Source organism: Papio anubis, chromosome 2, assembly GCF_008728515.1.
Source record: "Papio anubis isolate 15944 chromosome 2, Panubis1.0, whole genome shotgun sequence".
Taxonomy (NCBI): domain Eukaryota; kingdom Metazoa; phylum Chordata; class Mammalia; order Primates; family Cercopithecidae; genus Papio; species Papio anubis.
The window spans coordinates 83,202,596-83,220,647 of NC_044977.1; the positions used below are offsets into that span (position 1 = coordinate 83,202,596).

The window sequence follows — 18,052 nt, forward strand, 5'->3', positions numbered from 1 at the left end:
GGAGAATGACAAAAGGTTCTTGGGGAAAAGACTGAGGACTAGGGGTCTGGACACAGGAGTTGTCCTTGGAAATGGAGTACTGGGGAGAGTGTGTTCCCTGAACAGGAAACTGGTGGGTCACAATGCATTGGGTCTGGGGTCAAGCTGTAGTGGAATGAAGTTGCAGCTGTTGGAATAGAAGTTGGTTTGCTCAAGATGCCCAGTTTCTGGCCCAAAAGGTGGGCTGTAGGCCAGGAAGAGGCCACCCAGCACTGCGGGGCTGAGCACTGGCAACAGAAGGCAGAGGTTGCTATGAAGTAAATCTGGAAGATCTGCATCCCAGCTGCTGCTGTCACGACAGGTGGCCTCCCAGGGAGCTCTCAACCCTCACCCCCTTCCTGCACCTGGGCAAGAGCCTTAGTACCTTGGGCTGATGCTCTTTCCTCTGTAAACAGGGGGCCAGACTGTGATCCTCTGGCTCTGGGGGCTGGCTTCACCTCGCTAAGCTTCGATTTCTTCATTTGAGAAGCGGGCCCGCACAGGCTGTCGTGAATGTTAATTTCGATCAAGCACCTAAAATGCACTGCCGGCACATGGGGGCAACTGATGAATTTTTCATTTTTAGCATCGGGGTTTACACTTTTTTAAGAGCCCAGTAACGACAGTCTAGGGCATTCTTTATTTCTGATTTTAAGAGGTGATGAGGACCGTAGGCGTTCATCTGTTGAATGAATGAATGCCTGCAGAAACTCGTTTTATTTAGAGTCCCATGTTGATTTCCGCATGCACGACCCAGGCTCCTCACTTTCAGGCTCGGCGTCCACCTACAAGCCGGCGATTCCTGAGAGCCTACTGGGCGCCCGGATTCACGCAGCTCGAGGCTCGTTCTCATTCTCACCTCCACCATCGAGGAAAGTGAGGCTTGGGCAAGATCTGACACGCCCAAGATCTGCCCAGCGGTGGGGGTGGGAGCTCCGCGTGCAGGCTCTGGCCCTGGACCGCTAAGGCAGCCCCTACCACCCCCGCACGAGAGTCCCCTCCCACTAGGGTACCCGGCCCTCGACCCACCCTCGGGGTTTCCGCGGCGCGTTCTCTGGCGGGACAGCTGGAGCCAGAGGCAGGGCTGTTTACTCCTCCTCCGACTCGGTTAATTCTCTCAGCCTCAGTCTGATTTAGGTGGCGGCGGGGGAGGGATGTCCTGGGGTCTCCGCTCTCCTCTTTCTAGCCTTCCCGTAGACCTAGGCCGTGCATGGGGAGCTGGGGTGTCGAGCGGTGGCCGGGCGTGGCCACGTCCTAGTCCTGCGTGGCCATGCTTCGGCGCCCGCGGGGGTCCCCGGCCCGCCTCCCGCCCACGTGGCCGGCCCGGCCTCCCCGCCCCCGGCCCCGCCCCGCCCAGGGGAGCCGCCGCCGCCTCCGCGGTGAGTTCTCCAGCCTGGAGAGGCCGAACTAGCGCGGGGGCCGAGGTGAGTGCGGGCAGCAGCCGGGAACCCCGCTCCCCGGCTAGACCCTTCCCGGCTGGACACCCCCTTGGTGGGACACCCCCGCTAGATCTCCCGGAGTGAGACCCTCTTCCGGGCTGGTTCCTCCTTTGCCCCGGTCCCCGAGCTGGACCCCCGCCACTCCCACCTCCGAGTTACCCCGCTAGGTCTCGGCGCCCCCGGCGAGGCCTGAGCGCTCCCTGGTCTAGGGTACGCCCAGCGCACGGGGGCGCACTGGGCGCAGTGCAAGTGGGCAGTGCCACCGCCAACCTCTACCAGTCGTCGCTCCTGCTGGGGACCCTGACTCTGGTCCCCGGGTAGCCCCTTGAGCGAAAATTCCCGGAGCCACTTCCGGGGAGGGAGGCGCCACCTGTCCGGGGACGCGCCCCTTTCGCCCAACTTTCTTCTCCAGCCTGGCGGGGCACTCGCAGGTCAGCGTCGCGTTGCGCGCTGCTGGTGGCGGCTCACAGGGCCGCGGGTCACTTCGCGGCGGGCGAGCCGGACTCAGGGCGCTCCGGGCGGCGGGCGCCGTCCCAGCCTGCCTGAGGCCCTTGTCCCGGCGGCTGCATCTTTTAAACCGAGCGGCCAGAAGATCCAGAGATAGGACGCCAGGGTGGCGGACGCCAAGGGGTTAAGGTCAGCGTGGGTGCCTCGCAGCCAGAGACGGGTGAGCGTTTTCTGAGGCCGACTGAGCCGAGTGGAAACGGGTTCCCATGGGCTTTGCGGTGGTGGAGAGCTGCTTTTGCACTATCAGCGGCCCCATCACGCGCTTGAATGTTGCGGAAACAGAGCGCCTTGTTCCTAGAGGACTCGGGTTGCTGGATTTACTGCCTGGCTCAGGCTTGCTTCCCGCACTGGGCGAGGACGTGGGAATTGCCAGACGGTAGTTGACCTGAATGTACCGGTAGAAACTTATTTTTAAGCGTTTCATGCACTACCCAGGTATAACCACTTTCTTCCCTGGGGTGTGGAGGAGGAGAGCTTCGCTGGATCTTTGTCTTAGCTGTGTAGTCCTGGGCAAGTTACTTCACTTACCTATGCCTCAGTTTTCTCATCTGTAAGGTGGGGATGAAAATAGTACAAACCTTAAAGACTTGTATAGGGATAAAGTGCTTAAAATACTGACTGGGGCAGGATAAATCCTCTGTGTTAGCTGCTCTTGTGATTATTATCACTGACATCTAACAGCGAGTGCACAGCCCTAGCTTCTCAATGAGGTGGGTCTGCAGGCTGTTGCTCCTTCCCCTTCTTCTGGTAAGGAGCTGGTGGTGTTTACACAGGAGCCATGGTGTTCCCTTCCGCCCTGGGAAATTTGAGCTTTGCTGTAATACTTCCTGTGGCTAACCAGCCTTGTGCAAAGTATATCTCAGAATGTGGAATTAGAGATGAACTTTGTCAAGGACTCTGTTGGGAAGTGGGGTCTTGGATCTTCTTTGGAAGCTCTGGGGTGCAATTGGATGTTTGCCTCTTGTTGGCGGGGGGAGGGTGGGTAGATTTCACTTGATTCTTTTAGGCCTTGGGTCCCCTGACAGGCTGATATTGTCTAGTCTCTGTGAGTGCGGGAGTCTATTTCAGGGTCCGGGGACCTGATCTTGTCTTCTCCCGCATTCATTCATCTCTAGCAGATTGCTCCCTCCATCTGTAGAGTTCTCCTGGGCTGCACCCATTTAGTATCTTCTTGGAAATTTAGTTTCTGTCTTCTGGAACTCCACAGATAAGAGTTCTGTACCTGGAGCCCCAGGGAATGTCCTGAAATATACATGAGGCACTTGAAGCACAGTTATTTTTCCAGAAGTTTCCCCTTACATTGTATTCTCCATGAGGCCTGTAAGTGGACTCTGAACTTCTGGTAGGAAAGTGAAGGTTCTTGCCCCCGTTACATCTCAATTCCCTGCAAATTGGGGGCTGCCCTTGTTCCGCCTCCCAGAACACACTTTTCAGTAGGCAATACAGGTCAGCCTTGACTTGGTCAATTAGGGGAAAGAGACGCAGGCTGTGAGGTTAGGCACTGTTGGCCTGTGGTGAGACCTTTAGGCTGGGATGCAATTCATGAACGTTTGAGTTCAAGTTTTCAGAAGACTTCTGAGGGCCTTTGCACTTGCTGTTCCCTCAACCTAGCATGCTTTTCCATCACTTCTTCCATGCTGGGCACTTTCTTGCCCTTTTGCTCAGGTGTCTCCCCTGTACAGATGGTTTTTCTGACTACTCTATCCAAAGCAGCCCCTCCCCCATTAGTTTCTATCACATTCTTTCTTGTATTTTATTCATAGAGCTTGCCTGGGATGATCTTATTCATGCATTGATTTATGGGTTTATTGTGTGCATCCACCTAGGAGAACGTAGGATTCAAGAGGGCAGAGGTGTGTTGTCCTGTTCACTACTGACTCCTGGCCCATGGCATATAGCTGGTGCACAATAACTGTCCTGAGTGAATGAACACCCATTGACTGAAGTGAGGCGAGTTTGGAGAGTAGTGAAATGCAAAGGAACTAGTTGCTGGTCGGGAGCTCAGGGTTGAAAGTGACCATGAATGTGGCATACTTTCACCTCCAGATTAAATCACCTCTGCAACATCTCTTCCTAGTTACTGTTTAACCTAAGCTTGAATCCTCTAGGCACAGGGAACTTGTCGCCTCCTGCAATAGCCTGTTCCATTGGAGGAGAGGGAACAGAGAACTATTGAAGGAGAGGGGGCAGAGAACCAGATGCAGTCCCTGTACCACTGTGATGAGGACGAGCTGTGGCCTCCTGCATGCTACCGTTTTAGTCCTTCTGGTCTGCTTCGTGTCCTGACCATCCTGCATCCATCAATATCCATCTCTAAAGTTCTCTGCCATAACTAAGGTCCCTGAACTCCTGACCAGAACTTAGTATGCTGCCCAGTCATGTGTCACCAGAGGGGGTCAGAGGCAAAGAAGCATGAAGCAGAAAGGCCATTGCCATAGTTTAGTAACCCTTCAAGGCCAAGTTCTGTATTGTTCAGGCTCCTGAACTGCACTGGGTTGGAGGTAGGGGTGGGTAGGGGCTTTCTCTCTCATTTGTTCTTTTCCTGGATTTTTCTGTATCATTCCTTAATCAATTTATTAATATGACCCTAGGTATATTTAAAAGAAAATTAATCCTTGGACCCATTTTCTTAATGGTTTGTACAAATATTCTTTAATTCATATCACTTCACTTTCACAAGTTGAAACTCAAGTTAAAATGAGATTTTTAATATATAATTCTAATTTATTGAGTCAGTTTCTTCATGGGATATTACTAGCATGATGGGTGGAGTGAGGTCTGCTGTGGAGAGGTTTGGTGACAAGCTTTGCTTTCTTCTTTACTTTGATGAAAATTGTTTATTCAGTTATGAAAATGGGTACACATTTCTTTTTCTTTTTTCTTTTTTAGAGATAGGGTCTTGCTTTCTTAAGAGCCCAGGCTGGCATGCAGTGGCGTGATCTTGACTCACTGCAACATCTGCCTCTCAGGCTCAAGCGATCCTTCTGCCTCAGCCTCCTGAGTAACTGGGACTATGGGCATGCATCACCATGCCTAGCTAATTTTTGTAGTTTTTGTAGAGATGGGATTTCACCATGTTGCCCAGGTTGGTCTCGAACACCTGGGCTCAAGTGATCACCTGCCTTGGCCTCCCAAAGTGCTGGGATTATAGGCATGAGTCACCGTGCTGGGCCCATTTTTTTTTTCTTAAAAAAAGGAAAAAAAAAAAGAGGACTGGCAAGACTGTTCCTAATTGAGGTCGTATTTACACCTATCTTACCCACTTAGCTCATTTTTTTCATTTATTCAAAAACATTTAGGGAGAGAGGGCTACTCTGTGCCAGGCATTGCCCTGGTACTGACCACACAGCAGTCAAGGAAACTGACAGCATTCCTCCCTTGTGGAGTTTACATCCCAGTGGTGGAGATGGACAGCAGACAACTAGATCAGTAATAAGATGTGACGGAGAGTGGCCAGTGTAATGGAGATGAAGCTGGGGAAGGAGATCCAGAGTGATGGGATGGAGGCAGAGCTGGCTTTGGTCAGAGAAGGTCTCTGAGGAGATAGCACTGGAGCATAAACCCAGACAAATGAGGGAGCAGCCTCATGGACAATTGCAGGCAACCTCATTCCATGCATATGGAGCCCAAGGTTGTGGTCAAACTCCCCAGTGTGGCCAGTCAACTCTTGAGCACTGGACATGGTCTATCTCACTGCAGAAGGGGAGGGAAAATGAGACAATGTAGGGAGAACTCTCCTCCTGCCCCCCCAGGTCCTGGCAGGTGCTTGGAGTAAGATCTTGGCATTGTGTGTTCTGATGGCTTACTAGAAGGTTGGTACCTACCTTTACAGGGTGAGACCTGAGCAATGTGTTCTGAAACTGCCACCTGGGGAATGATCATGAGCCTAGGGGTCATTGCTGGAGTTATAATCCTGCACATTGTAAGACTTGCTCCACTGCACCTACCCTGGTGGTGGACTCCTTCCTCTTTTGTGTCATTTGATTACTTCACCTCATCACCTAGTGGCACTCACCTAGAGGAAAAGTAGTTACTTAGCAGGCTTTGATAGAAACAACAAAGAGATGAAAATGTATAGGATCGGGGATCAGGAGATGCATGCGTCCCACTCTTTCCATTGATTGGTCAACTGATGTCATTTAATACAGTGTAAGGTTCCTAGGGGGCTAAGAGTATGAGATCTGGATTGTGTGACCTTGTGCCAGTAACTTAACCTTTCTGAGTCTTTTTTCCTTCATCTGTGATATTGGGGAAATGGTGCGACAGGGAGGCTTCTTGGAAAAAGTGATATCTGATGAGATGCAGAAAGGGATGGCTATGAGTCACCCCTGGTGGGGGATGGAAGGGAGGGCATAGCATGTGCAAAGGCCCAGACAAAAGCTGCCAGACTCTCAGATGTTGCAGGATTCTCACTGATTACAGCTGTGTGTGTATGTGTGTGTTGGAGTATACTGTAGAGAGGGACCTGACAAAGCAGCCCTCAATAAATGTCAGTTGGTTTGAACGGCTGTACCCTGTGCCACTGGGCTCAGCACCTATATCCTCATACAGTCTCCACAACCATCCTGTGGCACAGGTCCTCTCATTATCCCCATCTTCCACACCAGGAAATTGAGGTATAGAGTTATAAATAACTTGTTCACAACTGTCTTGCTGTATCAGGAGAGCTGGAGGTGAAGAGGGTCTTCCCAGAAGATTTATTTGGGGTGCAGCGATGTCAAGAGAGATGGCTGTTTGTAAATATCTCTGACAGGTCTCGCTTTGGCGCACATCTTCCTGAAATGTCAGCTCTGGGAGGGCAGAGGCTGCTCCTGGCAGAACATCTGGCCCTTGGCATGATGCCAGTGCACAGTTGGGTTTGTTGGGATGTTGGGTAGATGACCCAAGGCCTCTGGGTGGCCATGGAACGAGACTGGAAGAGTCTAGTGCCTTCATTTCCCAGGTGTCTCCTGACTTTTCCAAGGTGGACCCACAAGTCAGGGCAGAACTGGACATGGGGCCCAAGTCAAAACCAAAATGCTCCAGGAAAGGAGGCCAGGGCACTTGGCCGGAGCCAATTCCTAAGGGGCATGCAGCACTCTTGCAGCCTGGTTGCTGAGTGCACTGTTCCCATTCACCTTCAGCCACACCCCACCAGCAGTCATCCCCGGGTGCTCAAACAGAGCCAAACTCCACAGTCACCCAGATACTGTGGAGGTTTTCCCGTGTTCACATCTTTGCTCCTGCTGTTTCTACTCCTTGGAAGCTCTTTCATGCTTGTCCACTTTCACAGCTTCCCACGCTACCCAACTCCAGTGGCTTTCTCTCTCTTTCCTTCCCTTTTGGCTAGAAACATACATAAGAAATCCTGATTATATTCTTATTGAACACAAATGTAAACATATCAGAAGTTGTAGAGTTAAAAGTAATTATAGGTATAATATGCTGAGATTAAAAAAAGAAGTAAAAAATCAAATTCTGCCTTCCCCATCCCAGGCTTGCTTCTAGAGAGAATGTTTGTGATCAACTGGGCATAGATTTCTCTTGCTTTTGTTTACTCACACAAGCATGGGTGCCTGTGAGTATCTTTGAAAACCAACACAATGGGCTCATTTTGTATGTATTACTTACCAATGGATTTTGTTTCTTTGTATTCATTTACTTATTTATTTATTTATTTATTTATTTAGAGACGGAGTCTCACTCTGTCATCCTGGCTGGAGTGCACTGGCATGACCTTGGCTCACTGCAACCTCTGCTACCCAGGTTCAAGTGATTCTTCTGATTCAGCCTCCTGAGTAGCTGGGATTATAGGCACCTGTCACTGCGCCTGGCTAATTCTTGTACTTTTTAGTAGAGATGGGGTTTCACCATCTTGGCCAGGCTGGTCTTGAACTCCTGACCTTGTGATCCACCCACTTTGGCCTCCCAAAGTGCTGGGATTACAGGAGTGAGCCACCATGCCTGGCCTGTTTTTATTTATTTTTATTATTACTATTATTTTTAAGACAGAGTTTTGCTCTGTTGCCCAGGGTGGCATCTCAGCTCACTGCATCCTCTGCCTCCCCGGTTCAAGTGATTCTCGTGCCTCAGCCTCCCTAGTAGCTGGGACTACAGGCATGTGCCACCACACCTGGCGAATTTTTTGTATTTTTAGTAGAGACAGCGTTTTGCCATGTTGCCCAGGCTGGTCTTGAACCCCTGAGCTCAAGCAATCCTCCTGCCTTGGCCTCCTCAAGTGCTAGGATTAGAGACATGAGCCACTGTACCTGGCCTATTTTTTTTTTTTTTTTTTAATTCTTTATTTGGCCCGGACAGTGCTAACAACTAATGTTTTCCCATTTAATTATGTCCAAGAGTGTTTTCTTTGTCCATTTGCATTTATCTTCTCTTTTACCTGCCCTGGCTCTTCCCTTCCCTAGGGAAGAATATACAAACTTCTATGGACATATGGTTTTATTTCTCTTGAATATATATCTAGCAGTGGAATTGCTGGGTATATGGTAACTGTAACATTTTGAGGAACTGCCAAACTGTTTCCAAAGTGGCTGCACAGTTTTACAATCCCATCAGCAGTGCATGAGGTTTCCAGTTTCTCCACATCCTCATCAACACTTGTTATTATCCATCTTTTGATTATTGCCATCCTAAGTGGGTATGAAGTGGCATCTCATTGTGACTTTGATTTGCATTTCCCTGATGGCTAATGATGTTGTGCATTCTTTCATGTGCTTATTGGCCATTTGTGTATCTTCTTTGGAGAAATGTATATTTGGTCTTTTATCCATTTTAAAATTGGATTATATGTCTCTTTATTATTGAGTTGTAAGTGTTCTTTGTGTATTTTGAATTCGTTTCCTTATCAGCTATGATTTTAAAATACTTTTTGTCCATTCTGTGGGTTATTGTTTCACTTTCTTGATGGTGTTCTTTGAAGTGCCAGGTTTTAATTTTGGTGAAGTTCAATTTATCTATTTTTCTTGGGTTGCCTATGCTTTTGGTATCATACCTAAGAAACCTTTGCCTAATGCAAGGTCATGAAGACTTATGCCTATATATTCTTTTTTTTTTTTTTTTTTTTTTTTTGAGATGGAGTTTTGCTCTTTCACCCAGGCTGGAGTACAGTGGCATGATCTCAGCTCACTGCAACCTCCACCTTCCAGTTTCAAATGATTCTCCTGCCTCAGCCTCTTGAGTCGCTGGGACTACAGGTGTGTACCATCACACCCGGCAGATTTTTGTATTTTTAGTAGAGGCAGGGTTTCACCATGTTGGTCAGGTTGGTCTCAAATGCTTGACCTTGTGATCTGCCTGCCTTGACCTCCCAAAGTGCTGGGATTACAAGCATGAGCCACTGCAACTGGCCATATGCCTATATATTCTTATAAGAGTTTTATAGTTTTAGCTCTTAGATTTAGAACTTTGATCTGTTTTGAATTGATGTTTGTATATGGTGTGAGGTAGGGGCCTAGCTTCATTTTTTGCATATGGAAATCCTGTTGTCCCAGAACCATGTGTTGAAAAGACTCTTCTTCCCCATTAAATTGTTTTGATACTCTTGTCAAAAATCAGTTTATTATAAATGTAAGCATTTATTTCTGCATTCTCAATTATAGTCCATTCATCTATATGTCTATCCTTATGCCAGTATTGCTGTCTATACTGTCTTGGCTACCTTTGTAGTAAGTTTTGAAATCAGGAATTATGAGTCCTCCAACTTTGTCCTTCTTTTTCTTTTTTCTTTTTTGTGAGACAGAGTCTTGCTCTGTCACCCAGGCTGAAGTGCAGTGGTATGATCACTGCTCACTGTGGCCTTGACCTCCTGGGCTCAAGCAATCCTCCCACCTCAACCTCCCAGGTAGCTGAGACTACAGATGTGTGCAACCACACCCAGCTAATTCTTAATTTTTATTTATTTATTTTTTGTAGAGACTGGGTCTGGCTATGTTACCCAGGCTGGTCTCAAACTCCTGGGCTCAAGTAATCCTCCCACCTTGGCCTGCCAAAGTGCTGGGATTGTAGGTATGAGCCACTGTGTCCAGCCTGTCCTGCTTTTTCTAGATTATTTTGGCCATTCTGGATCTCCCTATGAATTTTAGGATCAGCTTGTTAGTTTCTGCAAAAAGGGACCTGAGATTTTGATAGGGGTTGCATTGACTCTGTAGATCACTTGGGGAGTTTTGCCATCTTAACAATATTAAGTGTGGAACCTGAATTCCTTTTTGCTGGTGGCACTGCTCACTCAGCTTCCCTAGTCATTGAGTCTGCTGAGTAGGCAAATTGCACAGACATCAAACTGCACTGACAAAACTCCAGGGACATAATGTCTCTTTTCCTTTTTGAAGAAAGTAACACAGTATACTATAGTGTCTAATTTAAGGTTTGGATAAGACACTTAACTCCTGAATTTGTGAAATGGGAGTGCATCTGGCACCTGGTCGCAGATATGACAGATCTGGCTTTCCTTCATGCTAAGGATGGGATGGAGATCTCTAAGATACTCCCATGACCCCTTGCTTCATGCCTTGAGAAGTGTGATGAGAACTGGGAGACCCCACAGCCCTGGAGGCACCAGGTGGTGGTAGGATAATTGAAGCCAGGCTCCATTTTATATTGTTTTATCTGTTGGGCAAAGGGGTATGATTTCATTTGAGGAAAGAGTTCTGCTACTAAAACAATCTAGGCCCCTCCCCACCAATTCACTCCCATCATAGTTTGAAGAATGGAATAAAAATAAAAAGGGAGTAATATCACATATTAAAAGTTTAGTTTAGGCTAGACACAGTGGCTCATGCCTGTAATCCCAGAACATTGGGAGGTTGAAGTGGGAGCATTGCCTCAGGCCAGGAGTTTGAGACCAGCCTGGGCAGCAAAGCGAGACTCTATTTCTATAAAAAAATGTAAAAATTAGTTGGGTGTTGCGGCACACGTCTGTAGTCCCACATACTTGGGAGGCTAAGGTGGGAGGATAGCTTGAGCCCAGTCGTTTGAGGCTGCAATGAGCCGTGCTCACACTAATGCACTCCAGCTTCGACAGAGCAAGACTGTCTCAAAAGAAAAAAACAAGCTTAGTTTATACCCCAGCATGTACTTATGTGTTCCAGATGTAATGCTTTGGCACAGCACAAATACATGATTTTATTTTCAAGAAAGAAGAAATAAAGAATGCAGCACTTACATTTGTATCCCTTGGAATCTTGTTTTCCAAGTTGGAATCTTGTTTTCCAAACTTAAAGAACAACGTGGGAAACTACATTTGAAACTTCAAATCCATTCATACCTCAACTCAGCTGGGGGGAGGAGCTCTCATTTTAAAAAACAATACTTGTGTGTGTGTGTGTGTTTGAGAGACAGAGATTAGAGTTATTTATTACAGTTGTTTCAAAGAAGCAATTTTTAAAAAAGCATTAATTTGGACTGAGTTTTTAGTTTGTTTCTGGGAGGAGAGAAAGTTATATGCAATAGAAAATGTTTTGAGGTCTTCAGAATCTCAGATCTAGGCTGGGCATGGTGGCTGATGCCTGTAATCCCAGCACTTTGGGAGGCTGAGGCGAGTGGATCACGAGGTCAGGAGTTCAAGACCAACCTGGCCAAGACGGTGAAACCCCGTCTCAACTAAAAATACAAAAATTAGCTGGGCGTGGTGGCGGGTGCCTGTAATCTCAGCTACTAGAGAGGCTGAGGCAGAGAATTGCTTGAACCCGGGAGGCAGAGGTTACAGTCAGCCAAGATCATGTCACAGCACTCCAGCCTGGGTGATAGAGCGAGACTCGGTCTCAGAAAAAAATAAAAAAATAAAAAAAAATCAGATCTTTTGCCTTAGCAGATTCCCTTTACTTAAGTTGTTGGAACCGGCAGTTCATAGGGATTTTGTTTCCATCCTTTAGTGATGGGGGTGTGTGCGTGTGTGTGCACATGGAAAGTTAGGGGAAAAACACAATGATATAACCTAACCCCAAAACAAGGAAGCACGTTACACACTTGAGGTTTGGCGCTTCAGTTCCTGCCCAGTCTCAGAAGGTGCATACAGCTTGGCTGACCTTGTGTGACCTTTCTGTATGACACATCTCCCAAGGGGGTGGGGAGGACTGTTTCTTTCCAGCATGGCTTTAGTTTTATAAAAGCCCTGTGCAGTCTTGCAAACTCAAATGGTTTTCTTAACAAATCACTCACATTTCATGTGTTCTGGGCTGGGCAGGGCCTCGCTAATCCTTGGCCAGCATTGTGAGTCAGAAATTATTTAAATGACCGCCTGAGTCCTTTTGAGGAGAGAGAGTTGGCAAGTTTATTTAGGGAGGTGCAGTGACTCTTAAACAGCACTGCAGTAAGTGAGTGGCAGCACTGATAAATGTGTTAGAAGCTCTATTTTATTGTGATAATAAATGCTAATGAAGAACATGAAAGTATTACCTTTTAGAGTGAGCTAAGAATGATGATGCTACCAAATTTTATTAAGTATTTATTATGTGGTGGAGTATGGTGGCTTCTCCCTTGTTTTTGACTGTGACCTATTGTAAAAAATAGACTGCAACCTGGTGACCCGGTTGTGTGTGTGTGTGTGTGTGTGTGTGTGCGCGCGCGCGCATGTGCGCGCACACACGTATCTGAATTATTTGGTGAAACAATAGTTGCCCTATGCATGTCTAGTGTCCTCTGGGCTCAAGTGATCCTCTTGCCTTGGCCTCCAGAGTAACTGGGACTACAGGTGCATGCTACCACACCTGCTAATTTTGTTTGTTTGTTTGCTTTTTTTTTTTTTGAGACGGAGTCTCGCTCTGTTGCCCAGGCTTGAGTGCAATGGCCGGATCTCAGCTCACTGCAAGCTCTGCCTCCCAGGTTCATGCCATTCTCCTGCCTCAGCCTCCCGAGTAACTGGGACCACAGGAGCCTGCCACTGTGCCCGACTAATTTTTTTGTGTTTTTTTTAAGTAGAGATGGGGTTTCGCCATGTTAACCGGGATGGTCTTGATCTCCTGACCTCGTGATCCACCCACCTTGGCCTCCCAAAGTGCTGGGATTACAGGCGTGAGCCACCGCACCTGGCTTTACATTGGCTAATTTTTAAAATTTTTTGTAGAGACTGGGTCTCACTGTATTACCCAGGCTGGTCTCAAACTCCTGGGCTCAAGTAATTCTCTGGCCTCAGCCTTCCAGTGTGCTGGGATTACAGGTGTAAGCCACCACACCCACACTAAAGTTGCATTTGGAAACAAATATATCTCCTATGATGGCTTTGATCAATATATAGACAAATATTATTATTATTATTATTTTGAGATGGAGTCTCGCTGTCGCCCAGGCTGGAGTGCAGTGGCACGATCTTGGCTCACTGTAAGCTCTGCCTCCCTGGTTCACGCCATTCTCCCGCCTCAGCCTCCCGAGTAGTTGGGACTACACGCACCCGCCACCACGCCCGGCTAATTTTGTATCTGTATTTTTAGTAGAGATGGGATTTCACTGTGTTAGCCAGGATGGTCTCCATCTCCTGACCTCGTGATCCTCCTGCCTTGGCTTCTCAAAGTGCTGGGATTACAGGCATGAGCCACTGTGCCTGGCCAACAAATGTTATTCTGTCTGGGTTGCCATATTTTGTGGTTTTTTTTAAAAAATATTTTTATTCATCTCTCTGGTGACTTGAAATTTCATGCAAGTACAGGTCCTTACAGACCATTTCTATTGGAAAATCACTTATTTTGGGTGTGTATTAGGGTTTGGAGAGAAACAGAACCAACAGGATATATGTCAATCAATCACTCATCTATCTATTGAGAGGCTGATTTTTAGGAATTGACTCATATGATTGTGGAGGCCGAGTGAGTCCAAAATCGGTAAGGTAGGCTGGCAGGCCGGAGACCCAGGGAAGAGTTGCAGTGAGCCCAAAGGCAGTCTGGGCAGAATTCTTCCTGCTCTGGGAGGTCAGTCTTTTTCTACTAAGGCTCATAGCTGATTGGCTAAAGCCCACCACATCATGGAGAATAATCTGCTTTACTCTAAGTCCACTGATTTAAATGTTAATCTCATCTAAAAAATACCTTCACAGAAATGTCTAGAATGTTTGACCAAATAGCTGGTTACCATGGTCTAGCCAAGTTGACACGTAAAATTAATCATCACAGTGGGTAAGATACTGTTTGAGGTTGTTCAGAAGAAAGGAAAAAGGCAAAAGGCTGGGCGTGGTGGCTCATGCCTGTAGTCCCAGCACTTTGGGAGGCTGAGGTGGGCGGATCACTTGAGGTCAGGAGTTCGAGACCAGCCTGGCCAACATGGTGAAACCCTGTCTCTACTAAAAATACAAAAAATTAGCCAGGCATGGTGGCGGGTGCCTGCAATCCCAGCTACTTGGGAGGCTGAGGCAGGCGAATCGCTTGAACCTGGGAGGCGGAGGTCGTGGTGAGCCAAGATCGTGCCACTGTACCTGGGTGACAGAGTGAGACTCCGTTTCAGAAAAAAAAAGAAAAAAGGAAAAAGGCAATGGTTGGAAGTGGAAGTGTGCTGTTGGTACAGATAGGAGAACATTTCAGAAAGAACTCCCTCCCCTTTGATTGACTGCAAAATAAGTCCCTCCCTTGTTGTCTTGCAATTACAGGTGGACCAGATGGGTTGGCAGATTGGCAGTGGGGGTGCAGAGTTTCTTGTTCTGATTGAAATGATTTTTTCTTACATTTTAGGGTTTTTGCTTTTTTTTTGAGACAGAGTCTCAGTATGTTGCCCTCCTGGCCTTAAGTGATCCTTCTGCCTCAGCCTCCTGAGTAGCTGGGATTACAGGTGTGAGCTACCGTGCCCAGTTCTTAGATTTCCTTTTAAGATTGAAGATCTGAGAGTTCATGGGCCTAACTAAGTAAAAGGTGCCATCTATCTGCAGCAAATTGGTGCATGCTCCGTAGATCTAGCTGTAGGGGGTTGTGTGTGCTAATGCAGCATTTGTGACTCAGCCATAATGAGGCTGACCTTGCCTCACCTGTTCCGCAGGCTACCACGTAGCTGTAGTGGGTCACTGGCCACAGAAACTATTGGTATCTGGGGCTGCCTGGGTGGGAACTCGGCCTGTATGAGAACATGGTATTCGGAAGACATTAAACATTTATTATCGCTTTTGTTTTATTTTATTTTTATTGAGGTATAATTAACATACCACAAAATTGACACTTTTGAAGTACCCAATCTGTTTTTTAGCAAATGCATAAGGTAGTGCAAATACTGCCACTAGTTCCAGAATATTCATCATCCTAAAATACAGTTTTTCTTTTGCAAGTACTTTTTTTTGTTTGTTTTTGTTTTGAAATGGAGTCTCACTCTGTTGCCCAGGCTGGAGTGCAGTGGCACAATCTCGACTCACTGCAACCTCTGCCTCCCAGGCTCAAGTGATTCTCCTGCCTCATCCTCCCTAGTAGCTGGGACAACAGGTGCGCACCATCACACCCGGCTAATTTTTGTATTTTTCATAGAGATGGGGCTTCACCACATTGGCCAGGCTGGTCTTGAACTCCTGACTTCAAGTGATCTGCCCACCTTGGCCTCCCGAAGTGCTGGGATTACAGGCGTGAGCCACTGCGCCCGGCCTTTTGCAAGTAATTTCAACATTTAAGAGCGTGGCCTACTGGATCAGTCCCGTCAGCAAATAAACACGCAGTTATTTCTCCCAACTTAAAAACAATAGAACCCTCTCTCCACCCTACTTCTCCCCACAGTTGTACACCCATTTCTCTTCAGTGTAGAGCAAAACTTTTTGAAAGAATTGTCTGGACTTGCTGACTAATTTTTTGCCTTCCATTGTCTCTCAAAAAAATTGTGATAAAACACACATAACGTAAAATTTACTGTGTTGACTATTTTTAAGTTTTCAGGTCAGTAGTGTTGTGTATAGTGATATTGTTGTGTAACCAATCTGCAGAGTTTTTCATCTTGTGACACTGAAACGCTGTATCCATTAAACAGTAACCCCCATTCCCTCCTGCCCCCAGCCCCTGGCGACCAGCATTCTACTTTCTGTCTCTGAATTTGACTGCTCTAGATACCTCATATAAGTGGAATCATGCCGTATTTGTCCTTTTGTGATTGGCTTATCTCACTCGGCATAATGTGCTCAAGGTTCACCCATGTTGTAACATGTGTCAGAATTTCCTTCCTTTGGGCTGGGCATGGTGGCTCATGCCTGTAATCCCAGCACCGAGGAGGCGGGCGGTGAGCCCAGGGGTTCAAAACCAGCCTTGGCAACATGGTGATACCCTGTCTACAAAAAAATACAACAATTTGCTGGGTGTGGTGGCATGCACCTGTAATCTCAGCTACTTGGGGGCTGAGGTGGGAGGATCACTTGAGCCAGGGAAGTTGAGGCTGCAGTGAGCTGTGATCTTGCTGCTGCACCCCAGCCTGGATAGCAGAAGGAAACCCTGTCTCCAAAAAAAGAAAAAAAAAAAAAAAGAAAAAAGGAAAGAATTTCCATCTTGGGTTTTGGTTTTCGGTTTTGTTTTTTGAGATGGGGCCTCACTCTGTCACTGATTGCTGCAGTGGCACAATCTCAGCTCACTGCAACCTCTACCCCCCAGGCTCAAGCAATCCTCTGACCTCAGCTTCCCAGGTAGCTGGGACCACAGGCATGCACCACTATGCCCGATTAATTTTTTATAATTTTGGTAGAGACAGGGTTTTGCCACATTGCCTAGGATGGTCTTGAGCCCCTGAGCTCAGGCAATCCCCCTGCCTGGGCCTCCCAAAGTGCTGGGATTACAGGCGTGAACCAGCACAGCTGGCATGGACTTTCCCTCCTTTTTAAGGCAGAATATTATTCAATTCTATGCATTTGCCACATTTTGTTCAACCATTTGTCTGTCGTGAATACAGAATTGCTTCCACCTTTTGGCTATTGTGAATAATGCTGCTATCCCATTCTCTTTTGAGCCCCTCATTTCAGGGAGGCTTGGCTTCCACTCCCCTCTCCCCAGACATCTCTTCCTGAGGTCTCCGATGAGTGCCTGGTTGCTCATCCCAATGGCCTGTTCTCTGTTGCCATCCTTCCTGGCTGCCAGCAGTGTTTCATGGAGTTGGTCACCTTCTCTTCCTCGAAGCCTTGTCTCACCTGGCTTCCAGGATGCCCCACTCTCCTGATCCTCTTCCCACATCTCTGTTAAGGAGCACCCCAACCTCCTGGTTGCTCAGGCCCAAAGGCTGGGGCATCGTCTTTGACTTTTTTTTTTTTTTTTTTGAGACGGAGTCTCGCTCTGTCGCCCAGGCTGGAGTGCAGTGGCCAGATCTCAGCTCACTGCAAGCTCCGCCTCCCAGGTTTACGCCATTCTCCTACCTTAGCCTCCCAAGTAGCTGGGACTACAGGCACCCGCCACCTCGCCTGGCTAGTTTTTTTGTATTTTTTAGTAGAGACGGGGTTTCACCGTGTTAGCCAGGATGGTCTCGATCTCCTGACCTCGTGATCCGCCCGTCTCGGCCTCCCAAAGTGCTGGGATTACAGGCTTGAGCCACCGCGCCCGGCCTGTCTTTGACTTTTGTATCTCTCTTCTCCACACTTGTCAAAAGACCCCACTGTATTTTTTCAAAATATACTTGGAGAGTGGCCACTGCTCCCCTCCTTCTCCTACCACCCTCCAGGTCATTCTCCCCTCTCACCTGAATGACTGTGTCCTCCAAGCCTCTGCCCTTACCTCCTTTCAGCTTGTTCTCAACTCAGAGTCAGAGGGAACCTTCTAAAGGGTTGGCTACTTCTCTGCTCAAAGCCCTCAAATAGCTCTCATTTCACTGCAACAAAAGCCAAAGCCCTTAGGGTGGCTGCAAGGCCCCATGTGATCTGGCCACATTTCCTCTCTGACTCCTCTCTTAGTTTGCCCTTCCCCATCATAACCCCACTTCAGCCACATCACCTCCATGCTGTTCCCTGCGTGGGCACCTCAGGGCCTTTGCACCTGCTATTCCCACTGCCCAAAATGCACCTCTTCCAATGTCTGCAGAGCTTGGTCCTTCATTTCCTCCAGCCTCTCCTGGTCATCGTATCTAAACTGTTACCACTACATCCCAACTTCCCCTCTGCCTTCATTGCTTTTTCTCCTAACACTATCGTTATCCAATATAAGGTATATTTTGCTTATTTATCTTGTCATCTG

At 47.6% G+C, this 18,052-nt stretch overlaps 2 protein-coding genes across 4 annotated transcripts in view; one reads left to right on the plus strand and one right to left on the minus strand.

Moving 5' to 3' along the window:
• The first annotated feature begins 1,374 nt into the window (after nt 1-1,374).
• The window catches only part of ARHGEF3 (Rho guanine nucleotide exchange factor 3), a 340,100-nt gene continuing 323,422 nt past the window's right edge, over nt 1,375-18,052 (plus strand). Inside the window, exon 1 of one of the 3 annotated variants that reach the window (XM_009200514.2) lies at nt 1,375-1,442. The gene's annotated coding sequence lies outside the window, so the exon portion shown is untranslated. Of the gene's footprint in view, nt 1,443-1,859; nt 2,125-18,052 lie in introns of those variants that run through there. The other 2 variants (XM_003894270.3, XM_009200516.2) reach the window with 2 other exon arrangements.
• SPATA12 (spermatogenesis associated 12) lies at nt 6,097-7,211 on the minus strand. The gene has a single exon (XM_009200519.4). The coding sequence runs from the start codon at nt 6,957-6,959 to the stop codon at nt 6,381-6,383; it is 579 nt and encodes a 192-aa protein (XP_009198783.1). The 5' UTR covers nt 6,960-7,211; the 3' UTR covers nt 6,097-6,380.

What these genes read in the sequence shown, in the direction of transcription:
- SPATA12 (XM_009200519.4), bottom strand. Translation starts at nt 6,959, where the DNA reads ATGTCCAGTTCTGCCCTGACTTGTGGGTCCACCTTGGAAAAGTCAGGA.